General features: G+C 43.8%; 1 protein-coding gene across 4 annotated transcripts in view; it reads left to right on the top strand.

The window, feature by feature from the left end:
• Nucleotides 1-27,116, top strand: part of IMMP2L (inner mitochondrial membrane peptidase subunit 2) — an 816,543-nt gene that overhangs the window by 22,573 nt on the left and 766,854 nt on the right. For 3 of the 4 annotated variants that reach the window (XM_069976139.1, XM_069976146.1, XM_069976149.1), the window contains exon 3: nt 4,005-4,108. In XM_069976139.1, the coding sequence (XP_069832240.1) occupies nt 4,005-4,108 (104 nt within the window). Of the gene's footprint in view, nt 1-4,004; nt 4,109-27,116 lie in introns of those variants that run through there. The other variant, XM_069976114.1, reaches the window with a different exon arrangement.

Raw genomic sequence — 27,116 nt, 5'->3', positions numbered from 1 at the left:
GTCCCTTTAAGAGCGGCTTGGGTGCCGTTCCTTTAAGAGCGGCTTGGGTACCGTCCCTTTAAGAGCGGCTTGGGTGCCGTCCCTTTAAGAGCGGCTTGGGTACCATCCCTTTAAGAGCGGCTTGGGTACCGTCCCTTTAAGAGCGACTTGGGTACTGTCCCTTTTAAGAGCGACTTGGGTCCCGTCCTATTAAGAGCGACTTGGGTGCCGTCCCTTTAAGAGCGGCTTGGGTACCGTCCCTTTAAGAGCGACTTGGGTACCGTCCCTTTAAGAGCGACTTGGTTACCCTCCCTGCTACATGCCTGCCTCAGCTCTGCTATTTTACTCACTGAACTCTGCTACTTATAATGGTATAGAAAGATCATTGCTCGGTTACCATGACAATCTTTCTCATGTCGGTGAGATAAAATCGTTAAGGACCTTCCATATATTACATCTTCTATTGGCCAATAGTGGACATGTGACTGTGGATGTTGTGATACATGCCTGACAAGACCTTAGAGTTCCTATTGGCTGCTATATTTCAGCTATTTGCATATGTGCTGTGATTGGCTGTTAGCGGTTAGAGTGTGCTTATTATTTCTAATGGGCCACTATTTTTTATGGGAAATTTGGGGTCTTTAAATGTAAATTTCTTAAAAACGACAAATCCGATCGAAACGAAAAATAGATAGCACACCACACACCTCCGCAGTTTGAACAGAGTGTGTGCGCAAAGCGGTTCGGGCTGTATTACGCGCAGAAATATGGCTGAAAGAAACGGAAGACGAAGAATACGGATTACAATATAGTGCTTTTCAAGCACTATAATAAGTAGTCTTCTCCATTATGTGCATGTGCCCAGTAGCCCTGGATATTCATAAGAAGCAGAAAAGTCCGCCCACTAGCTGCTGACTGGCAGTTATCTATCCATGCTGTGCATAGGCAGTCAACTGTCAATCAGTAGCTGGAGGGAAGGGGTAATGGTATGGCAAGAATCCTATTCTCCTGCATATCAGGAGAACGGCTGAATAGAATGAAGTAAGTAATACACTCATCTGTTCAGCATTTATATGACAAGTTTATGCTGCATAAACCTAGTGACAGATTCCCTTTAATGAGATAGGAACACCTATTTAAAATATTTACACTTGTACTGCTTTTTTTCCCTTTTACAAAATGTCATAATGATTGTTATTGTTAAGCAGTGTTGTTGGCCTCTTCTATATCAGACTTATGGGGTACAACAGAAGGATATGATTGTATGGCAAGAAAACTTAAAGCAGCCATGTGCCATACTACTGTGTTACACAGTGTATTCACTGCTGGTTTGCCTCTGGCTTGCAGTTTAAATTTAAGTGGAAATATTGAGCCATGTCAGTACATGCCAAACAAATGCCAACAAGATGATTCTAGCTTTTCGCTAGCTGCCCGAGGCAGATTTTAAATAGTGGCCCCCCACCCCCCAGGAGTGAATATATCACACACATAACTTTATACCAAGAGTTAATATATTGCACACATAACTATAAGTCATCCGTGTATAAACCAGATATTTAACTATATACCAGTGGTGAATATATTGTGTACATTATTATATACCATCAGTGAATATATTGCAGACATAATTATATATCAGCACTGAATATATGGCACACATAACTATATGTGCCAACATTAAATATGTTGCATACATAATAGTGCCAGACTCAGTGGTTGTGGCATAGAGAGAATAGCTAGTGCCATGCCTCTAACATTGTCAGCATAATAGTAAAAGTCTAACAGACCCCCCTAAAAGTGCCAGTCTCGGGGCCCCCTGGAACTTTTCTACCCACACAGACCAAAGTTTTCTTGTACTCTGTGGTACCACTGAATAGCCAGCCCTAGCCCAGGGTGCCGCTGCACAGTTCTTAGTCAGCCAGACCTTTTCATTTTGGTTAAATGAGACTGGCTTAACTAAAATGACTGGGCAGAAGTTCCTGTAAGCTCAGGATCTAGAGAATCTGCTGCTTGAGGTGAGATGCGGCTCTGAACACTGTAACTAGTCAGTGAATGTGCTGTGACCACAGAGACAGTAGTTGAACACCCGATGAAAGCTTCAAAATGCAAATATGAATGGGGAGTAATAACATAAAGAGTAAGTGGGGGATTTAAAGGGGTAGTGCGGCGCTAAACAATTATTCACTAAATAACACATTACAAAGTTATACAACTTTGTAATGTATGTTATGTTAGTGAATCGCCCCCTTCCCCGTGTCCCCCGTCCGCCATCTTGTGCCATGACGTAATCTTCGGCCGGCCGGCCAAACCGCTCCGACCGTTCCTAGTGCTGGCCGCCCTCTGCCGCGTCATCAGCTGCTCAGCCGCGATTGGCCGAGCACAGTTATGCTCAGCCAATTACGGCTAAGTAGCTGACGACGCGACAGAGGGCGGCCGGCACTAGGGACGGTCGGGGCGGTTAGGCCGTCCGTCCGAAGATGACGTCATGGCACAAGATGGCGGACGGGGGTCAGCTAGAGGCAGCTATATATAGAACACTACACTTCCGGGTCTGTTGTGGGTGGGGGAAAACACGGGGAAGGGGCTGATTCACTAACATAACATACATTACAAAGTTGTATAACTTTGTAATGTGTGTTATTCAGTGAATAATTGTTTAGCGCCGCACTACCCCTTTAATAAGTACATATAAACATCTGTGTTCCTTAAATTGTCACAACTTTTTGTGCAGTCACTTCATTACTCAAAAATCTGCAACTTTTTCCTTCTTTATAAATCCTGCTTAAGTAACTGTCCCACTGGTAAGGATCATTTATATACTGTGGGGGAAATTTACCAAGCAAATTGTGGAGTTTCCCACATGTAAGTATTCCTTGGCCAGTAAGGATCATTTACATAGTGTGACTGCTTGACATTTGCACAAGTGACTGATTAAAAGGGGACAAGTTTGAGATCACAGGGAGTCCACGCTCCTCCGTGCTCCTCGGGGATCTCTATATCAGTGTCCTTGCTTCTTTGTTATGAATGAAGCCGCGGTTGGCAGCTCCATTCATTCTTAGTTGGGATGGATGCAAAAGTATTGCCGTTAGGATGGATTTATCATAGGTAATACTAATGTTGATTTTTCAGAAAATCCGCAGCAGAAATCAACAGCTAAAACTTGAATATCTGGCACTAATTGGTCTGTAAGTCTGCGTTTTGATTAGCACCATTGTTCACCATTGTGACTTTTCCCAGAGGAAAAGTTTGAAAGCTCGAAGTTCACCCTTATCCTTAGCGCTCCATGCCCTGTAGAGAGTTGTCAGCAGGTTCTACCCTGCTGATAGTTTCCCTTTAAATGTAAACATGGCTTTAGAGAAGTGTACAGTTTTACAAAATGTGTAAACGGAAACGATTAAATGTATTCATCTTACCTAGCATTTTACAGCATAATATTACTGATTTATTGACACTGCAACAAAGACAGTAGAGGAAAATAAGGAAGAAAGCCATCAGATTTGAGGAGGTGATCTAAGTGTTCTAGTTCCACAGTCTGTTTCTTGTATTACACATTGTATGAAAGTGAATCCCAATTTTTATAGAACCGGTATAGGTTCGGTAGCGGACAGAACAGTACATCACACTGATGTATGTGGTTTATAGCTTTGCAGTTGAACAATCGAAAACATTTAATTAGTGTTTTTATGCCATGAGTCCTAAAGAGAAGAGTGTATGTCATATTTGTGTCACATTTTTTACAGGTTTAAAAAGAAACAGACAAAATCTTTGTCCATTTTGTTTTTCCTTGCACCCTCACTTTGGCTTAGCTTGAGTTAAATGACCGCATTTATCCTCTCAAGTTTTATAGTCCCAGCTGTATACTTTGTATTGAAACCAATGTACTTCTTACTCTTTGACGCTCAGTGATGCTTCTTCTCGGCAACATATACTTGTTCTTCCATTTTTATGCGGGCGATAGATTGGAAGAGGGAGAGAAGGCACAAGGGAAATATTTTTTACATAAAGCTGTCTTCTTTCATTTTCAGCCTTCTTTGAATCCAGGTGGGAGCGATGAATCAGATGTAGTGCTCTTAAACCGATGGAGCATGCGGAATTATGAAGTTCAGCGAGGGGACATTGTCTCTCTAGTGTAAGTGGACATTTTCTGCTTGCTTGTGATCTCTGTTTTCTGTCTGACCGGTGAAGTATGCTGAATGGGAACATTACAATTGCTGACGCAGGACATATGTGTAAAAAGGGAAACAGTTGTTATTTCTCAATGTTATTTCTAATATGCTATGGGTATTGTTGCACTGGGGGGTGAGTGTTGACTTTGGTTTAGTTTATCTCCGTATGTAATAGACTGACCTGATCCTGCTTTATTGATTGCAATTTCTTTTTGACACTGCAACTATAGAAGTAATGAAGCTGCTTTTTCTTTCTGCTGTTTGCGGTCTAGGGTCCGAGCCAAAAGATGGCACTGTTTCACAAATAATAATGAGACTTAATTAAAGTGGAGAAGTTAGTCAATAAGAGACCATTGCAAAGCACGAACATGTGTCAGAGACGCACATGGTTATTTGCGCTATAAGGGATTACGCCTCATAGTCTCTGTACATCACTTCCATTTATAGAATCTTAACCTTTCCTAGCAATGCAGCTTTTTATGTATGTTCATTGCATCTACTTGCTGATTCTCACTTGGATCGCGTGGTTGTTTTTGACTCCTTTGAAAGTAGACCTGACAGTCCTTGTAGTTAGAAAATAGTTAAGGAGCAGAGATTGTGATTTTATCGCACAATAGCATTTCCATGAATGCATTAGTACATGATTAATTGACCTGTGCTGTCCACATATCTGGTGAATCTCACATCCTGTTGTCAGAATCTCTGTGTTACTAGCCTGCTACAAATCGGATGGTCCTCTGGAGTCCTCATTACTCTTTTGTCTCCAGCCGTACAAGGTTACGTTACACTTAGCTTGTGATGGAGAAGATGTTCACCCACCTGGAATAGGTCACAGGATTCATGCTGCTGCAATGTTATTCTTCTCCTTCATGCTGCTAAGCACAGTGAAAATTACAAATACATTGTAATGGATAACGCAACCCTAAAAAAAAAAAAAAAAAAAAAATGTATTCATGCTTTTTTTTTTAATGTCCTGAGGCGTCACCTACAAAAGGATACTGGTAAAATAGAGCAGGTTCATGGACAGGCTAAAAAAGGTGGATACTCTTAAGCATAAAACATAAAAACAGATCTAAAGTGTTAGTGTCATTTGTAGTGTCCTCAGACTGAAAAGTTACTGATTGCACCAGGTATTACTTCTTAGACCTGACACGGGATAAAGACTGGGAGAAGGCGCAGTAGCTCTCCCCAGGTGTCAGTCAATTCCATCTTTACTTTAGTCTATGGAGTGGACAGGTTGGATGTTCTACCGGCCTGTGAGTGAAGTGCACTGCCCCACACTTCCCCAGCTATAACTCTGGATTTCAGCATGTGTCAGGAGTGAGACGTGGTGCGATCAATAACCTTTCACATGTGGACATGTTAAAAGTTACTGCAAACACACTGTAAAACACCGGCCGTTCTGTGACCGAGCGTCATAAAACAGCCGTTGTCAGTGAAGATCATCCTGGCCAGTACTGCAGTAACGGCTGGATGAACTTAATTTCTGTTTAGCTGGGATGGAGGCGCATTCAAGTGTGCCCGCATCCCAATTCACCATAGCACTCAAGGCAAAGTGCGTCCAGAGCTGCACTTTTCATTGTGTGAACTGTCAGTGTTGTGCAGCCGCTATTACTGACATGTCAGTTTTTCCTGTGGCCTCTTGGAATTCCGGCCTGAGTGTATACTATGTATGTGGCCGGGATTCCATTGACTGCAGTGTAAATCGGCAACAACAGCCATGATTAATAGAAAATTTAAGTTGTGTGAACATAGCCTAAAACTGTAAAGAACTAAGGGGAAGATTTATCAAGTTTTCATATACAGTGGTACCTCGGTTCTCGAACTTAATTGGTTCCGGAAGGCAGTTTGAGAACCAAGCAGTTTGAAAACCGAGCAGTGTTTTCCCATAGGAAATAATGTAAATGTGATAAATTGGTTCCAGCAGCCACCAATAATTACCTCCAATACTCATTTATTACACTGATAAGTGCTCAGTATAATCACTACAGTACAGAAAAGCACTATACTGTACAAGACATTAAACATAAGAAATGTTCATCAGAACCAGCAATTATAGTACAGTAGTCACTAACTCCTCACCCATCCTTTATTGTATAGCGTCCCCCCCATCCAAGCACTGTAATGTATGGGAGATGGTGGTGCACTGTTTGCACTACTACTGTACTGTATATGCACTCCAGCAGTCTTATACAGCACTGTACTGTATGTGAAGCCTCACCAGTGCTTAACTCGCCAGGTACAACCCACCATCCATGCTCGCAAAAACGTTAGAAAACCGAGCAAAGTTCGAACTCCAAACACTACTTCTGGGTAAATTTTCGTTCGAATACCAAGCAGTTCGAGTTCCAAAGCGTTCGAAAACCGAGGTATTACTGTAATAAGATTCTCAATGTCCATAGCAACCAGAGCTCAGCTTTCATTTCTCATATTGCTTTGGTAAAATGAAAGCTGAGCTGTGGTTGGCTGCTGTGGGAAACAAAGAAAATCTCTGGGGGCACAATATGAAATTAGTCGGGGGAAAATCAGCAGATGTGGTTGGTAAATTCACAGTGATTTTACACATGCCTGGGATAAACATATATCTATCCTACTATAATAATAGAAAGGAAGTAATATAAAGGCAGACTAGATTGACAAGATGGTCTTTTTCTGCAGACAGTTTTCTGTGTTATCTCTGTAGATCAATAGTTTCCAATGTGGTCAGGCACGGTGAGGATGTGTCACTGCAGCACTTTCGAGGATATGTTTTTATAGCTGTGTTGGCAGCACATCTACTTTAGGAGACTGAGGCTAGTGTTATTTCCTGAGTAAATGTACCTGGTTCCTAACTAAAGTTTCATGTGCTCTTTCTATTGCTGTGCAAGAGTATTCTGTTCAGGTTCCAGGTGTCTGTTGCATATTTGTGGCAGTGAATGATTTCTGACCCACTTTATGATTGAGGGTGGTTCAACCTCTGTGCCCACCACTAATCCCCTAAGAATAAGAATGAAGTCGAATTCAGAGCTGCATCCACTTTATTTCTCCCCTGCACAGGGGTGAGCTGCCTGCCCGTGATCCGTATAAAAATTAGCTTTTTTACACAAAGCTGCATTTGAAATTCAGTCATTTCCTCCTGTAGAGTTTTAACTTGAGGAAATTGTAAACCACTGATGCCATAACAAAAGAAAATATAAAAACTATGTAAAAAGTAGTTGGTTAACATAGGTACTATTTTAGGTTACATGGGTAGTGCTAAGTACCAACCATTATTATTGTAGAGAATTGTAGCATAGCAAATGTGCTGTGTAATATAAACTGTAGACAAAGTACTTCAAAGAAAAGACAAAAAGAGGGCACTCACCCGTTATTTCACTTCTTTATTCTTATTTCATGCAGCCATAATCCATAAGCCTGCACTCGCCGGCAAGGACGCCAAAACCCTCCACAGACACGTGACAGCTGTTTCGCACGTTACCTACGTGCTTCGACTGACGTCAGTCGAAGCACGTAGGTAACGTGCGAAACAGCTGTCACGTGTGAGTGCCATCTTTTTGTCTCTTCTTTGAAGTACTTTGGAAATTAGTGGCTTATACTGCCTTCATAGAGTGAGCACCCCCGTAAGAACTGCTTGTACCATTATACTCACGATCATATATCCTCCACCAGCAACGTATTGAGCCAGTAGCAGTGCCAATCGCTTTATCTGTTTGAAGCATAAACTGTAGACAATCAATGTCTTACGTAAATCAAGCTTCAACATCAATTTCAATACCAGAAGAGAGAAACATAAATAGTTAAAGGGGTTATCTGGTATAATAAAATTGTATTTAGATGGGGCTCACCTTCCTCCCGTATCCCTTTTTTGTTATCTCCCCCCCACTGCCCCCCCCCCTCGCGTGTGCTGTCTTGTCTGTCCTCCCTAATCTCCCTGTTTATATGACTTAGATATATTACAATGCGCCTTTTCAGCGCTAGCTTTTGACGTCTTAACTGTCAGATAAGAGTTTACATTAGCTTTGTCTATGTTTTATAGTTCTGCAAAAATTTGGGTTCAAAATCTTTTGAGTCAGCTTATTATGGATGGAATTCTCTGTCATACTGTTTGTATTTTCTTTGGCTGTGCCATCCTTGTTGATTTCTTTTCTCATTCTCTGAACTATATTTTGGACTGTTTCCATGTCTGCATTCTGTGGAACCCTATTAAAATCAGATTGAACATAAAATTGTATTTAGATAAAATAATAACCCCCAAATATATAACTTATTATTGGTTTTGCATACTTTAACCCAGAGAGGAAAGAGAAAATAGAAAAACTACAAAGTGTCTACGTCTCTCTCAGTAGATAAAACGTGATCCTCTGATGTCACAGGAGGCTTCGCTGCATTTTGTCTGTGAGCTTTAACCCCAGCCCTAAATGATGTTAACATCTGTGACCAGTCCCCCCCCCCATCTGTCATATACACAGATACATAGATATATCTTTGTTGGGACATTTAGGGTGCCTTCACAGGTACCGTATTGCTGCATATTTATCGCTGCGTGTTTGGTGCGATTTTTACATGCGAGTTTTGATTTTCATATGATTTTTACTCAGTGTGAACACATCCTTAGGCAGAGTAAGGTGAGATTACAACATGCTGAATTGTGTAGCAGGTGCTGCATCCTCACTGATAGCCTGCAGTGAAATAAGATGCAACAGGTTTGGGCAGGAAACTGGCAGGAGTACTGGGGGAGGTGAGTAGGCAGGGTGGGAGGACTGTGAATAGCTAATGCTGCGTTTACACAGAGAGATTTATGTGATAGATTTTTTAAGCCAAAGCCAGGGACAGACTATAAGCAGGGAACAGGTCATAAAGCAACAACTGAGATCTCTCATCTTTCCAAATCCATTCCTGGCTTTGGCTTCTGAAATCTGTCAGATAAATCATTCTGTGTAAACGCACCATAAAGAAGCGCAATGCATTTTAAAATTTTCCATGCTGAGCAATTGATCAGCCAGTAAGTGCAAAATATCAAAAAATACAGCTAAGACCCCTAAATCAAATAGATTTTTGTATAGTTTCAGACACGGGTTGACAGGTAAGGAATGCTATATGTTTCTGCAGCATGTTTATTTTTTTTTTGTCTGATGTCAGAGTACCCATTTAAATGGTACCTACAATTACAAACGTGCAGCAGGATACCTTCTCAAAACTCCTGCTGCTCTGATGTCCGCTTCTAAAGTGAGTGCTCTACAGACCTTCCGGAAGCTCCACAGGCTGCATTGTTGGTGTGTTGATTCAATCTATGGAGTTTTAGGCACATCCGTATAGGCTCACTTTAGAAGCAGCAGAGCAGCAGGAATTTTGAAAAGGTATATCCTGCTGCATGTTTGGAATTGTAGGTACCCTTTAAAGAGGCATTGTCATGAAAAAACTTTTGATATGATATGAGAGACATGTCAAAAATTTTCATTGCTCAGAGTCTGAGTGTTCAGACCTTGACCGATCAGAAGAACAAGCCGAGAGAGGCCATGCTCAGTGCATTCCTCTTCTTCTCCTGTCATCTAATGAGACAGCCACATAATGGAAGTCTATGGGGCACATCTCCTCATATAGACAAAGAGCGGGGAGAGGATCACATGGCAGATTTATCATTTAGTTTCACTGATATTTGCAACATCAGATCTGCTGCAGGTCTTGTACATGTAAATGTACCCTGAAGTTGAAAGTGAGAGAAGTAAGAGAATTAAAAAAAAAATGTGCAGAATGTAGTGGGCTTATGCTGGGGTAGAAATACTAAAAAATGTGTACTCACTTATCCACATCTTCTGCTGCCACTGTTCTGATGGAGCCTGATCCCACCTATCTCCATCTTCACTAAAAGCATTGTTTGGTCAGTTAGACAATTGCCACAGCAGTGATCTAGGTGGGGCATTAAATCACATGGTTACAGTTTTTTAAATGTTTTACCCTTGCTTGTGCCCATTGTACTTTAAAGCGAACCTGTCACCTTCCGTGCCGGGATAGAGCCCGGCCGACCCCCTGGTGCAGACTCATATACTTACTGCTTCTACGAAGTTCCAGTCCCGGAGCCCGTCCCACCGCAGAGATATCCCCACGGCGGCATGGGCTCAGAGACTTCGTGGAAGCAGTAAGTATATGTGTCTTTATTGGGGGGTCGGACGGGTGACAGGTTCCCTTTAAAAAGTATTCCCTGGACAGCCTCTTTGATTCTCTCTGTTGTAATAGGTAGCAGTCATATGTTGATAAATCAGAGATAGAAGGTATCCGTTTTGAAGCCATGATGCTTTTTTTTTTAGTAAAATTGTTTCCCCCAAAAATAAAAAGTAAGCTAGCACCTAAATGAGGGATGAAGGTCACTGCCACCAGATTAAAGGGGCATTCACACATTCCATGAAACACAGAACCTACAGACTGTGAAGCTGCGCAGTGGAATGAGTGTTTAAAGGACAAGTGCCATGAAAAACTTTTTCCCAGTAATTGAAGTACATTACAAAGTTATATAACTCTGTAATGTGCTTCAATCATCTATCTGCCTCCCTTCCCTGTCTTTTCCCCCCTCCACCCCCCACCAGGAAGTGTCCTAACTCACACAGACCTAATTACTGTTGTCACCGTCACCAAGCTCTTCTCTCAGCTCCTTCTCCTGTTACAGCAGCCCCCCTCCCCTGCCTTGTCAGGTGTCTCAGCTTGCTCAGCTCCCATTGGCTGAACAACTGCAAGCCATCACTTGGACTGGGGAAGGGGGGGGGGGGGGGCTGCTGTAACAGGACCTAGACCAGCCGTCCTGCTGATGACTCATCCTCACAAGAAGGAGCTGCCTGGTGACGGCAGTAATTAGGTCTGTGTGAGTTAGGACACTTCCTGGTGGGGGATGGAGGGGGGTAAAGACAGGGAAGGGAGGCAGATAGGTGATTGAAGCATATTACAGTTATATAACTTTGTAATGTGCTTCAATTACTGGGAAAAAGTTTTTCATGGCACTTGTCCTTTAAATCTTTGTGGGACTGTATTGACACATCCGCGTATTGACACTGCACAGCTTCACTGTCTGTAGGTTCTGTGTTTCACATAATGTGTGAATGACCCCTAATTCTGCCCCCATATAGGCTAGCTTAAACCTGTTGACACATGCCCTTTAACTCTTCTGGGACTTCTGATGCATGGTATAATACCTTAGTACGTCACATTTCTTTAACATAACAATACGTTTTTAGTTTTGTAAGTTTTCTAAACACTTTCCACTGCAGTATTAAGTAACAAATAAATTTTTTCACATTCTTATCTTTCTTGGTGCTTTTAACAACGTTATCTAAGTACATGGGGAAAGTTGTAGATTGCTATCTCCTCTGGTTTAGACTGATTTCGTTCTGAGTAGTTATCTAGAACTAGCCTTTCAAGTGTAAATGATGTTATGCCATGACAAAAAAATAATGTGTTGACTATCTATGTGAAAGATTTAATCATTGCCTCACATTTTCTTTTAAAAAGTATTGCTGCTATTTCCCATCACCATGACATTACCTACAGAGAGATGAACTTAGCCCTTAGGGGAAGGAAACCTCAAGAAGGACCCTCCTCTCTTTCCCTAGATGGGGGTCTGAACTGCCAAGGTCTTGATGAGGTTGGGGGCCCCATTATTCCCTTAGTCTGGGTGTACTGGCCTTACTTTTTTTTCCCCTCAAGGCAGTCACCTGCAGGGGGTATAAGTGCAGGAGCTGTGGTCCTGGTCCAGAATGTGCGAGTAATAAAGGCAGATATGACAACACACGCCATAGAGCTTCACAATGCGGTTTTGACTTTTAGTCTTTCTCTGCTTCAACCAGCAAGCTGTTGCATCTGCCCGCAGAACCCCGTTTGCAGTACTCTGCAGGATGAGCAATTGTGGCGATTCCAGCCGGTGGGAAACCTCAGATGGTTTAGCCAAGACTTTAGGCATGGTACCTAAAAGAGGATGTACCACCAGGTACATCCTCTTTAATCTGAACCGAATGGTTCCCGTGCACGGCGCCGGTCTATGCACCGGAACCGGATGGTGCACAAGTACTGGAGGTAGGTCGGCCCGCCCCCAGTGGGAGGGAATTCCCTCCCCTGTATGATGCGGCTCCCTTAGAATGAATGGATCCGCGTCATAGAGGGGAGGGAATTCCCTCCCAATGGGGGCAGTCCGGCCGGCCTCCAGTGCTTGAGCATCGGCTGGTTCCGGTGCATAGAACGGCACCGTGCACGGGAAGCCGGCTGCAGTCGGAAAAACGGACCGCGGCACCAGCTTCCCTGTGACAGCGCCGTTCGATCTGTCGGTTCAGATTAAAGAGGATGTACCTGGTAGTACATCCTCTTTAAGAATATACCCCTGGAATATGAAGAATTTGGCTGTGCCGTCTCTTTTTTTTTAGTCTGTTCAGTATATGATCAGACAAGAGATTCAGAACCCTATTAGAGGGACAGAGAGGAATCCCGAACGAGTTGGTTCCACCTTGACCCCTATGGTTCAAGTAATTCTTGTTTCGTAGTAAATTGCTAGATTCATAGTTTGTTCTGAATCTGGTGAAGCTTCTTCTTCAGAAGATGAAATGGACACTTAGTTTTTTCTAGTAGATACAAATCAACTGGTCATGGATCACAAAGTTTTGAATATAGGGGAGCAGAAAGATATTCAAGATATGCTTTTTGAGCAGTAAGATATGAAATAAATAAATGTTTTCCTGTATACAGAAATCAAGATAGAAAAGCCTTTACTCCTAAGATACAGCAGCTTGGGACCAACTTGCAGACGGTCTTTACCATTTGGATATATTCAAGGGTCCAGTGCATAAAAGAGTGGGGCCTTTCCTCAAAAAATCTTGTGAGGCTTTTGTAGTAGCCTTTTAAAGGGGTATTCCCATCTCAATTAATATAGTCAAACTTGTAGGACTTGTCAAATTTATATATTTTTGCAAATACATTCATTTAGCAAACTGACCACCTTCTCCTGATATGCTGCTCTTCCATTTCCATTGTTGACAGCTTGTTGCCTAGGTTACAGACCACCACTCTCCTCTAAAAACAGTGGTCTGGCTGGAGTATATATAGCTAAAAAGTAGATGTGTATAGGTATACAATATGTAAAAATATTCAAACTATAGTGATATATACACCAGCCGGACCACTGTCTTTGGAGTGGTGGTTCGTAACCTAGGCAACGAGTTGTCAACAATGGCAGAGAAAATGCAGCATATCCGGAGGAGACAAGTTTGCTAAATGAATGTTTTTGAAAAAATCTGTAGGAAATTATTAAACAATCAAATGCGGGTGAATAGGAGCAGGGCCTAATTATAAGACCGGCATACGAGTACGCTGGTCTTAACAAATGTCCCCCTGAAGCTACAAAGCTTTTATGTTTTATGGTGTTTTTTCTCTCTTTCATAACATTTTGTAGGTCATTAGTTTTTGTCAAAAAAACAACAAGCTCTGGCATTTTAATTTCGTCTGTTTAGTGGGATTTTTGTCTCCCATAGATCTTTAAGTTAAAATAAATGCCTAAAAATATAATGCATGTGTAAATTTGTGTGGGTGCCACTGCTTCTTATTGTATTTTTTCTTTATTAGAAACCCTTGAATCACATGATCAAACAATTACATGACTTTTTGGAGAAAAAAATACAATGAAAATGGCATCATGGCAGACAAAGAAAATTGTGTGCCATTTTTTAGTCCTAAAAAATGCAAGATGAAACCATTGTCTGAAGGAAACCTAAAGGTGGACCCGAAGTGGAATTGTTTGCATTAACTAATATAGATCCCTCATATATAATAGCTTATAATATATATGCCATTTAATTGATAGCTTTTCATAGTTCATTTTTTACAGGGTGTGGCGTACTTCTCTGTAGTCCAACAGGACAATAGCTTTCATTAAAGCGTCTTGTTTTTTTGTGACCTGTGAGTTTCCCTCTCTTTGATAACTACTGTGCTGTCATTTTTTTATACCACATCGGTAACATATGAGCTTTGATAAATGTTCCCCGGGGCTTTGAGCTTCAAAAAGCTCTTTTATGATAAAAACTATAAAAGACTTAAACATGTCCAAGAATAAAAAAGCATCCTAATTGTTGGGCATGGCTTTTGCTCCTTACATTAACTCTCCAGTTTTAGGTCAGACTCTTGAAGCATGTATAAAAGAAGTGATAAGATAGGTACAGGAGATAAATACATCTTTATGAGCGCAACTCGGGCATGCTCAAGTTCAATCATTCTGCATTTGAATACTGGTGGTCAAAGAAGTTGGGTTTAGCGCTAGGGAGTCCTGCTGGATACACTTTGTTTTTTGGCTAAAAATTTGTGAACCTCTAGCACGCTTGGGTCCTTCCAAACTCTAGCATGCTGCATTGAATATCAGTAGCTTAAGAAGTTGGATACATCCCTTGGGAGTCCTGGAAAAAATGGATACATCCATAGCTTGTATCCTTGTTTTCCAGGACTCCTTATGGCTGCATCCAACTTCTTCAGCCACTGGCAAAAAAATTTCAACCAATGGGACTTGAGCATGCTCCAGTTGCAGATTAATTCAGTTAAATCATGAACCCTGTGAATCTTTTGGTAGTTGCATGACTCCAATTTTACATGGAGACACCATATTACAGTATATTTAATGCCGAAGGGTTGTAATATGGTCATATAGGGACTTACTTTGTCGATGTAGATGCTTGTGCATGCTGTAATGCTGTGTGAATGGACTGTTAGGGTGGGTTCACACTGAGGAATTCTCGCGAATAAATTCTGCGGAACTCCGTCGGCTCCGCTCCGTCTGCTCCGCCCGTGCCATAGACACCATTCTATGCACGGGTGGATTCCGCCGAAAGAATTGACACATCAATTATTTCGTCAGAATCAGCTGGCCCATAGAATGGTGTCTATTGAGCCTGCGGAAAGGCGCGCAGCCGTGCGCGTACAGCCTACGGAATTCCGCAGAATTTATTCGCGAGAATTCCTCAGTGTGAACCCACCCTTAGTTAGAAATCTAGACCAATGAAAGCAGTAGTAGGGAGAAGAGATGGTGAATAGCAATGTGTGGTCCATTGTGTGAATGTATTTGCTTTCTGTGCTGAAACATGCTTGATATGAGACCTAATTGATCAGGTTTGGCGGGAGAGAGGCGACAGGGACCATGATAGACGAGCGTTCACCCTGCAAGCACAAGATGGGGCTGGTGCGGTCGGGTGGCCCGGGGGGGGGGGGGGGGGGGGGGTTTGGGGTCGGTTGTTGGGGAGCTTTGGGGGATGGTTGAACTATATACTGCGCCCCCTGCTGGACCCTTCAGGTATAAACCGGGCAAAATTGAAGCATGTCTGATCTACTAAATTGAGGGAAATATCACTATATGTGCATTCCCTATAATTAGTGTACGTTAGGAATGTGTCTTAACTTTGCTTATGTAATAACGTATTGAAAAATAGATTTTGTCCGGAGTTGTCCTTTAACTGGTGCCAGTCTCACAAGACAATCAATGGTATTCACTTTCAGTGATTTTAATGTTATGGCTAATAGATAATATAGCTTTGCGCAGAATGTTTGTGTACTTTTATTGTATCATCCAGTGGTGAATATTTGTACTGACATGAATTACGTAAGTATGCTAATCCTATCCACACATGTTCTACTGATGATTTTGTTGCCTAAGGCTAATTATAGCAGTTTTTTTTTTTCAACTTATAACTAAATTGAGCATGTTGATATGTAATGCAACAGATGACCTTCAGTAGGCCAGATGATCACTTACAAAATGAAAGATTACATTACTTTAGCTTTCCATTCTAATAAGATGTTTCCGAATATTTATTTTTCTTCGTAAAATGCATGCGAGCATTGCAGTATCTGAGATCTCAGAGCTATAACTGAGTGGGTACAGGACTTGGAAGAATGATAGAGCCCCTTTCTTTCGCAGCCATTGGGATATTGCTTTGGTAGAGCGGAACATTTGAAATTGGACTTAACTCTATCTGACTGCTTTATGTGAAGAATTATGCCGCATCCACGTAACAACTGATGTGGACTGTCAACAAGCAAATCTCACAAATGCTTAACCCCTTAAGGACAGAGCCTGAAATGGCCTTAAGGACAGAGACAAATTTTATGAATATGACCAGTGTCACTTTATTCATTAATAACTTCGGGATGCTTTTACCTATGCGGCTGATTCTGAGATTGTTTTCTCGTGACATATTTTACTTTACATTTCTGGTAAAATGGAGTCGATACTCATAACGAATCTTTATGAAAAACACCAAAATAACGTGAAAAATTGTGAAAAAATGCATTTTTCCAACTTTGAAACCTTTCTGCTTATACAGAGAATGGTTATGCCACATAAATTATATATTAAATAGCATTAGCAACATGTCTACTTTATGTTGGCGGCATTTATTAAACTATATTTCATTTTTTTTTAGACAATAGGAAGCTTAAAACATTAGCAGCAATTTTCCAAATTTTCTGTAAAATTTCAAAATCAGATATTTTTAGGGACCTGTTCAGGTTCAAAGTGTATTTGAGGGGCCTGTATGTTAGAAAGCCCCACAAAGCACCCCATTTCAGAAACTGCACCCCCAAACTCTGCAAAAGCACATCCAGAAAGTTTTTTAACCCTTTAGGGGAGTCACAGAAATAAAAGCGAAGTGTGTAAGAAATTTGAAAATTTTTATTTTCTGTGCAGAGATTTTATTGTAATCCAATATCTTTCATAATGATAAACCTATTACTAGGGCTGGGCGATATTGGCCTAAATTAATATCGCGGTTTATCGTAGATGTAGCCGCGGTAATGATAATTGAACGATAATTATGACATGCCCTGTTTGCAAGCCACACCCCTTTTGCAAACCACGCCCATTTGGCCATGTCAAACTGACAATTTTGTTTCAATAATTTTTTTTTTTTAAAAAGGAACTCACTGAGCAGCAACACAAGGCAGGGCCATTTACTCTATAGTCATTATTATTATTTGTCATTATTAGGGGGTCTCAGAAGAGACCTGGACGTGTATAACCAGGTATACAGCCATACCTGTATATACACATCCTGTATTGTGTACCTAGCTGTATACCTGTATGTACACGTCCCGTAAAGTGTACCTAGCTGTATACCTTTATGTACACGTCCCGTAGTATGTACATGGCTGTATACACACGTCCTGTAGTGTGTACATAGTATGTACATACGACAGGACGTGTATTTACAGGTATTCAGCCATGTACACACTATAGCTGTAGGAGCAGTGCAGACTAGGAAAGCAGGGTGACAACCCCTGTAGGTGCAGTCCTCTGGATCTGAATGAGGAAAATATTCCCCCTCAGATGTGTCATCTGTTTTTATACTGGAAAGTCCCAGGTTGGTATGTCCCACAAGCTGCACCATATTGAAGCGTATGTACTGCATTAAAATCTATTATGATCAGGTACTGCTATAAGACAGAACTTCCTATATATATATATATATATATATATATATATATATATATATATATATATATATATTATACACACACACATACACACACTGAGGCTATGTTTACATTGATGTCACATTCCATTATCACTTACAGAAATAAAATATGGAACCCAACAGCCCCCCTGTCTGTTATTGGGGTTCACCAGGTGCAGGTGGTGGTCATGTGTGGCTGGATCCTGCACTGTTCTCAACGAAAACATGGACAGAGGTGTGAACAGAGCAATAAAGTGACAGTACAATAAAGTAACCGGATCACAAGGGGTCAATCCCATGTAAACAAAGCTCCAGCTCCTGCTAATTGTCAGTGCTATATAGCAAGTAGGCCATGTGATAGCTTCACACTAGGATAGATTCTCCATTTAAATCTCAATTTTTTTCCCCTTTATGCTAAATAAACACAACATTTTTCTGCCTGCAGCGTCAGATGACATTTGAGACAACAACTATATTCCTTCCCAGTGTACCAGTGCTCCCCCTGTGCCCCCATGTAGTAGACAAGCCCCCTTTGTGCCTCCTTCATAAGTAGGTTTGCCAAATATGTGCCACTCTGTGCCCCCATATAGTATAGGAGATCTTTGTGCTTCCATCTAGGTAGGATGTAGTAGTGGAGGTATAGTGGATAAGGGTTGTAATAGTACAGGTATAGATGAGGGGTGTAGTGGTAGTACAGGTATAGATGAGGGGTGTAGTGGTAGTACAGGTACAGATGAGGGGTGTAGTAGTAGTACAGGTAAAGATTAGGGGTGTAGTAGTAGTACAGGTACAGATGAGGGGTGTAGTAGTAGTACAGGTACAGATGAGGGGTGTAGTAGTACAGGTACAGATGAGGGGTGTAGTAGTAGTACAGGTACAGATGAGGGGTGTAGTAGTAGTACAGGTATAGATGAGGGGTGCAGTAGTAGTACAGGTACAGATGAGGGGTGTAGTAGTAGTACAGGTACAGATGAGGAGTGTAGTAGTAGTACAGGTACAGATGAGGGGTGTAGTAGTAGTACAGGTACAGATGAGGGGTGTAGTAGTAGTACAGGTGCAGATGAGGGGGTGTAGTGGTAGTAGTACAGGTAGAGATGAGGGGTGTAGTAGTAGTACAGGTACAGATGAGGGGTGTAGTGGTAGTACAGGTAGAGATGAGGGGTGTAGTGGTAGTACAGGTACAGATGAGGGGTGTAGTGGTAGTAGTACAGGTATAGATGGGGGTGTAGTAGTAGTACAGGTAGAGATGAGGGGTGTTGAAGTAGTAGTACAGGTAGAGATGAGGGGTGTAGTAGTAGTACAGGTACAGATGAGGAGTGTAGTAGTAGTACAGGTACAGATGAGGGGTGTAGTAGTAGTACAGGTACAGATTAGGGGTGTAGTAGTAGTACAGGTGCAGATGAGGGGGTGTTGTGGTAGTTGTACAGGTAGAGATGAGGGGTGTAGTAGTAGTACAGGTACAGATGAGGGGTGTAGTGGTAGTACAGGTACAGATGAGGGGTGTAGTGGTAGTAGTACAGGTATAGATGGGGGTGTAGTAGTAGTACAGGTAGAGATGAGGGGTGTAGAAGTAGTAGTACAGGTAGAGATGAGGGGTGTAGTAGTAGTAGTACAGGTACAGATGAGGGGTGTAGTGGTAGTACAAGTAGAGATGAGGGGTGTAGTAGTAGTACAGGTACAGATGAGGGGTGTAGTAGTAGTACAGGTACAGATATGGGGTGTAGTGGTAGTACAGGTAGAGATGAGGAGTGTAGTAGTAGTACAGGTAGAGATGAGGGGTGTAGTAGTACAGGTACAGATGAGGGGTGTAGTAGTAGTACAGGTACAGATGAGGAGTGTAGTAGTAGTACAGGTACAGATGAGGGGTGTAGTAGTAGTACAGGTACAGATGAGGGGTGTAGTAGTAGTACAGGTACAGATGAGGGGTGTAGTAGTAGTACAAGTGCAGATGAGGGGGTGTAGTGGTAGTAGTACAGGTAGAGATGAGGGGTGTAGTAGTAGTACAGGTATAGATGAGGGATGTAGTAGTGGAGGTATAGTGGATATGGGTTGTAATAGTACAGGTATAGATGAGGGGTGTAGTAGTATATCCTGAGGATATATTATTATTTTTTAAAGATTGGATAGCCACTTTAGGCCACAATCTCACATGCATGCAAATGCATCCTAATCCCAGAAACATTGTGCAACTGCTGGAAAATGCCATTGGCTAGGTTTCAAGCATGTGTTTGCATGCATGTGGGAATGTGGCCTTAAAAGGGGTTGGCTATCTTATAGCTGTTCTTAAATAAAATAGCATTGTTAAAAATATTGGATTTACTGCCTCTGTGCTGTATAATAAAACTTTACACCTGTTGTCCCTCATTATAGCGGCCAGCTATATGGCTTTCCTCTGCCTCTCCACAGCGGTGCAATGCATCCGGAAAACAGGCACAGTTATGCAGCTGTTGGGTATGCTGGGGGCAGTAGTTATGCACCATTTCAGCTGTTGGGTATGCTGAGGGCAGTAGTTATGCACCATTTCAGCTGTTGGGTATGCTGAGGGCAGTAGTTATGCACCGTTTCAGCTATGATGGATGCTGGGGGCAGTAATTATGCACTGTTTCAGCTGTTGGGTATGCTGGGGCAGTAGTTATGTACTGTATCAGCTGTTGGGTATGCTGGGGGCAGTAGTTATGCACTGTATCAGCTGTTGGGTATGCTGGGGGCAGTAGTTATGCACTGTATCAGCTGTTGGGTATGCTGGGGGCAGTAGTTATGCATTGTTTCAGCTGTTGGGTATGCTGGGGCAGTAGTTATGTATGTTTCAGCTGTTGGGTATGCTGGGGGCAGTAGTTATGCACTGTTTTAGCTGTTGGGTATGCTGGGGGCAGTAGTTATGCATTGTTTCAGCTGTTGGGTATGCTGGGGGCAGTAGTTATGCACTGTTTCAGCTGTTGGGTATGCTGGGGCAGTAGTTATTTACTGTATCATCTATGATGGATGCTGGGGGCAGTAGTTATGCACTGTATCAGCTGTTGGGTATGCTGGGGCAGTAGTTATGCACTGTTTAGCTGTTGGGGTATGCTGGGGCAGTAGTTATGCACCGTTTCAGCTGTTGGGTATGCTGGGGGCAGTAGTTATGCACTGTATCAGCTGTTGGGTATGCTGGGGGCAGTAGTTATGCACAGTTTCAGCTGTTGGGTATGCTGGGGCAGTAGTTATGCACTGTATCAGCTGTTGGGTATGCTGGGGCAGTAGTTATGCACTGTATCAGCTGTTGGGTATGCTGGGGCAGTAGTTATGCACTGTTTAGCTGTTGGGGTATGCTGGGGCAGTAGTTATGCACCGTTTTAGCTGTTGGGTATGCTGGGGGCAGTAGTTATGCACTGTATCAGCTGTTGGGTATGCTGGGGCAGTAGTTATGCACTGTTTCAGCTGTTGGGTATGCTGGGGGCAGTAGTTATGTACTGTTTCAGCTGTTGGGTATGCTGGGGCAGTAGTTATGCACTGTATCAGCTGTTGGGTATGCTGGGGCAGTAGTTATGCACTGTATCAGCTGTTGGGTATGCTGGGGCAGTAGTTATGCACTGTTTAGCTGTTGGGGTATGCTGGGGCAGTAGTTATGCACCGTTTCAGCTGTTGGGTATGCTGGGGGCAGTAGTTATGCACAGTTTCAGCTGTTGGGTATGCTGGGGCAGTAGTTATGCACTGTATCAGCTGTTGGGTATGCTGGGGCAGTAGTTATGCACTGTATCAGCTGTTGGGTATGCTGGGGCAGTAGTTATGCACTGTTTAGCTGTTGGGGTATGCTGGGGCAGTAGTTATGCACCGTTTTAGCTGTTGGGTATGCTGGGGGCAGTAGTTATGCACTGTATCAGCTGTTGGGTATGCTGGGGCAGTAGTTATGCACTGTTTCAGCTGTTGGGTATGCTGAGGGCAGTAGTTATGTACTGTTTCAGCTGTTGGGTATGCTGGGGCAGTAGTTATGCACTGTTTCAGCTGTTGGGTATGCTGGGGCAGTAGTTATGTACTGTATCAGCTATGATGGATGCTGGGGGCAGTAGTTATGCACTGTATCAGCTGTTGGGTATGCTGGGGCAGTAGTTATGCACTGTATCAGCTGTTGGGGTATGCTGGGGCAGTAGTTATGCACCGTTTTAGCTGTTGGGTATGCTGGGGGCAGTAGTTATGCACTGTATCAGCTGTTGGGTATGCTGGGGCAGTAGTTATGCACTGTTTCAGCTGTTGGGTATGCTGGGGGCAGTAGTTATGTACTGTTTCAGCTGTTGGGTATGCTGGGGCAGTAGTTATGCACTGTTTCAGCTGTTGGGTATGCTGGGGCAGTAGTTATGTACTGTATCAGCTATGATGGATGCTGGGGGCAGTAGTTATGCACTGTATCAGCTGTTGGGTATGCTGGGGCAGTAGTTATGCACTGTATCAGCTGTTGGGTATGCTGGGGCAGTAGTTATGTACTGTTTCAGCTGTTGGGTATGCTGGGGCAGTAGTTATGTACTGTTTCAGCTGTTGGGTATGCTGGGGCAGTAGTTAAGCACTGTTTCAGCTGTTTGGTATGCTGGGGCAGTAGTTATGTACTGTATCAGCTGTTGGGTATGCTGGGGAAGTAGTTATGCACTGTATCAGCTGTTGGGTATGCTGGGGCAGCAGTTATGCACTGTTTCAGCTGTTGGGGTATGCTGGGGCAGTAGGTATGCACTGTTTCAGCTGTTGGGGTATGCTGGGGCAGTAGTTATGCACTGTTTAGCTGTTGGGGTATGCTGGGGGAAGTAGTTATGCACTGTTTCAGCTGTTGGGGTATGATGGGAGTAGTAGCTAGACAGAGGAGAGAGAAGACTTACAGCATGGGCAAAGGATACTGGACGCTGCAGGAATTGCTGAGGAGGGAGGAGGCACACGACCTGGCAGAGGTCACAGGTCACCACACAGAACGCCGCAGCTGACTGATTTCTGTCCTGATGACCTGTCCGTTACACAGATCAGCAGGCTGCAATGTCGGGGGCTGTAGCGTGCTCCTCACACACCCTGCTTCCCTGTCAGTGTGATGAATTGATTCCCACCGCATTATCACTGATCTCCGCACCGGCAGACTCCTGAGTCCCGGACTCCCCCACCTCACAGCCGCGCTGATCCTCACAGGCACATCTCCTCCTCCGCTCTCTGCATTGTCACCACTGACCCAATCACAGGAACTCAGCTGTCCCTGCGGCCTCCTCCTCCTCCAGATACCGGAGAGCTCGTTCCGCTATAGGAAGGAGCAGGTCAGTGCCGGCTTCAGCAGCTTCGATTAATCGCCCAGCCCTACTTCACACTCCTCTATCTCCAGCCTCTGGCACCCCCGCAGCGGCACTCAGGGACCTCTCCCTATAACTGCGCGCAGCCCCCTCCCCAGCATCAGCACGGCACCTGTTGGTGTCAGTGCTCGGTTCACCGCCGGTCCCCGCATCACGCCTCAAGGCAAGGGAGTGCGGCCCGGGACCCCCAGCACTGCATGCTGTATATAGAGGATGCTGTGAGACCGGGAAGCTCAGTGTGAGAGCGGCCGGAAGGGGAGTATAACCTGTCAGTGTCCTGGGGCGGGCGGGTGAAAATACCGCAGATACCGTCCTAGCGAACTTGAGGTCGGTTAACCGAGGCCAGGGACAGTATCGGTATTTTCACGGTATACCGCCCAGCCCTACCTATTACCAGAGAAATGCACCCCAATATTTATTGCCCCGTTTCTGCAGTTTATAGAAATACCCCATATGTGGCCCTATTGCGCTATTTGACGCAACCACAAGCCTCAGATATAAGGGAGCGCCTAGTGAATTTCAACGCCTCCGTTATATTTGGTCATTTTTGACCGTACCACTTCAGGTTGGCAGAGGCTCTGGGGTGCCAAAACCTAAAAAACACCCCTAAAGTGACACCATTTAGAAAACGGCACCCCTCAAGGAATGTAACAAGGGGTGCGGTGAGCATTTGGACCCCACAGGTGCTTCGCAGATTTTCAGAACAATGTGGTGTAAAAAAGGAACAATTCTATTTTTTACACTAAAATGTTGTTCTAGCCTTCATTTTTCATTTTTACAAGGGGATAAAAGAAAAAAAAAAAACATCAAACATGTAGCGCAGTTTCTCCCGAGTACAGAAATACCCCACAGCCTCCAAAGGGAAGGAGCGCCAATTGGCCTTTGCAAGCTGGATTTTACTGGAATGGATTTCAAGGGTCATGTTGCATTTACAGAGCCCTCGTGCTGCCAAAACACTGGAAACCCCCCACAAGTGACCCCATTCTAGAAACTACACCCCTCAAGGAATCTAACAAGGGGTTCAGTAAGCATATGGACCCCACTGGTGACGGGCACAAATGTGGAACAATGTGACGTGAAAAGGAAAATTTCATTTTTTCACTTTCACGGCACAAATGTGGCCGTAATCAAGGGGTCCATATCCTCACTGCACCCCTTGTTAGATTCCTTGAGGGGTGTAGTTTCCAGAATGGGGTCACTTGTGGGGGGTTTCCAGTGTTTTGGCAGCACGAGGGCTCTGTAAATGCGACATGGCGTTCATCATCCATTCTGGCCACATCCAGCCTGCAAAATCCAAATGGCGCTCCTACCCTTCGGAGGCTTGCCTTGCGCCCACATGCCGCTTTATGTCCACATGTGGGGTATTTACGGACTCAGGGGGAATTGCTCTACACATTTTGTGTGTTTTTTTCTCTCTTAACCCCTTGTGAAAATGAAAAATGTAAGGCTAAACCAACATTATAGTGTAAAAAATGTAATATTTCATTTTCACGCCATATTGTTCCACATTTGTGCCTGTCACCAGTGGGGTCCATATGCTCACTACACCCCTTGTTACATTCCCTGAGGGTGTAGTTTCCATAATGGGGTCACTTGTGGGGGGGTTTAACTGTCTTGGCAACACAGGGGCCTTTTAAATGCAACATGGCCCCTTCGAAATCCATTCCAGCCAAATCCAGCCTCAAAAAGCCAAATGGCTCTCCTTCCCTTTGGAGGCTTACCCTGCAACTGCATGGCGCTTTATGTCCACATGTGAGGTATTTCCGTACTCAGGGGAAATTGCTCTACACATTTAGTGTTTTTTTTTAATCTTTTAACCCCTTGTGAAAATGAAAAAATCAAGACAAGATCAATGATTTAGTGTAAAAATTAAACATTTTTTACACTAAATGTTGGTCTAGCCTTGATTTTTTCCTTTTCCACAAGGGGTTAAAAAAGAAAGTGAACAGAAAACGTGTAGGGTAATTTCCCCTGAGTACGAAAATACCCCACATGTGGATATAATGTGCCATATGGGCACAGGGCAAGCCACCAAAGGGACAGAGCGTCATTTAGAGGCTGGAATGGAGGATGGAGGCCATGTCGCAATTAAAAAGCTCCTGTGCTGCCAGGACAGTAGAAACCCCCCACAAGTGACCCCATTATGGAAACTACACCCCATAAGTAATCCAACAAGGGGTACAGTGAGCATGTGGAACCCACTGGTGACGAGCACATAAGTGGAACATGTGCCATGAAAATGTGGCCCAAATGTGGCCGTCACCAGGGGGCCATATCCCCACTGCCCCCCTCGTTAGATTCCTTATGGGGTGTAGTTTCCAGAATGGGGTCACTTGTGGTGGGTTTTTACTGTCCTGGCCGCACAGAGGCTTTGTAATTGCATCATGGTATCCTCCAATGGGAATGGCGGCCATACCTATTTAGCTGGGGAAAAGGGACAATTATTAATTTATTTGGGGGTATTAGGCCAATTATTGGTTTATAAGGTAGGAAATGACAGGTGTCCATCAAATTCAACCTGTGTTGATCCAGAGGAAGGCAAAAAACCCTCGTGAGGCAGACAACAGTAGCCTCATCACAGGGGAAAAATTCCTTCCCGACTCCATAATGGCGATCAGAATAATCCCCGGATCAACGTGATCAGCCGCTATGGGGCAGTAGAGCGACGCTGCCGGAGATTGCCGACATCCGCCGAACCCGAGGACCCGATGGGATTTCCGACGCTGGACGACCAAACCCGGAAGAAGACGCGAGGACGGCGAGGACCAAACCCGAAGAAGACGCGAGGACGGCGCGGACCGCAGATCTTCGCTCCGGACGCCCAGATCAGGTGAGTATGGTACACCTGCACCACACACACCTGTTCTGCACCCCTCAGCTACCTATATGAGGGGTGCAGAACCTGACAAAACTGTTTTTTTACAGTTTGATCGCCATGATGGGCCGGCCGGTACTGGCCGGACTATCACGGCGATCATGGGGGTGGCATCGGCGCCATCTTTCCCCAGTACACTAATGGCGATTGGTGCTATCTCGGACAGCACCAATCGCCATTGCTTTCCGGGTCACCGGGTCACCAATGACCCGGAAAGCTGTTTTTAGCTGCTATATACTGATCTGTATTGATCAGAATATAGCAGCGATCGTCGGCATGGGAGGGGTTAATCACCCCCCGTGCCGACGAGCAGAGATGGCCTGCTATACATTATAGCAGGCCATCTTCCCCGACCGCTGTGTGTGAACACACAGCGATCGGGGAAACATCGGGCGTAAGTATACGCCCGTTTGCGTTAAAGCCCACCCTGCGGGGGCGTATGCTTACGCCCGATGTCGTTAAGGGGTTAAAGTATATAGTGCCATGTTATTTACAAATGTGGTGGTCATTTTTTTGTAGACCTAATGAAGCTGTCTATACATATGTTTGGTAAGCAGTAACTACACAAATATTTTCTTGTCTTCTAGAATAAAAATGCAACAGTGTATAGGGACAGCACTTATCCAACATATAACCACCGGGTTACTCACCGGGTGATAGTGCTTGCATTTAACCCCTACATCACCATAGAGCCTTGTAAACACATCTATTCACAAATTGGGATATCCAATACGGAGAGCCAACAGATCCAAACACCCAGGGCAGTCCAAAAAAAAGACAATGATCAGCTCACAAAATAGCAAGAAAACAGAAAAAAAACAGGATTGCGCTCAGAATAAATGATGAACAATCAGTAAGGGGCGCCAAGAGAAAATATGTGATACTCACTCCACATGGGGGACAGATCCGTTATCACCTTTATGAAGCCTAAAATAGTGTTCACATGTGCATCTATATATAAAATAACTTACACTCCTGTTGCTCTGTCTGTTCTCCAAACACCGGGTGGTGCGGTGGAAGTGATGTCAACATGCATGCGGCCGGAAACACTCTGCGCTCCACACAGTGGAACGCACCATGTCCCGGTCCACCAGAAGTGGCGTCAATCCTTGTTGGAAGGCACCAAGCATGCAATCGCCTGTGCGCTCCATCCTGGAATGCACATTGAAGCAAAGGGAAAGTGAATCTTAACATATGTGCGCTCCATCCTGGAATGCTCATCACATACTACAATACAGAGAAACAGGTTGCTGATCTCAAGGAGACCAACCAAATAACAACACTGCTGGCTGCTAGTGAAAGCGCTCCATGCAGTGAAATCCTAGGTGCATTGCCCCCTGGGAAACATGAACATGCAAAA

Source organism: Dendropsophus ebraccatus, chromosome 1, assembly GCF_027789765.1.
Source record: "Dendropsophus ebraccatus isolate aDenEbr1 chromosome 1, aDenEbr1.pat, whole genome shotgun sequence".
In the NCBI taxonomy this organism is placed as follows: domain Eukaryota; kingdom Metazoa; phylum Chordata; class Amphibia; order Anura; family Hylidae; genus Dendropsophus; species Dendropsophus ebraccatus.
The sequence above is the reverse complement of the archived record's forward strand: the minus strand, read 5'-3'. Positions and strand labels throughout refer to the sequence as shown.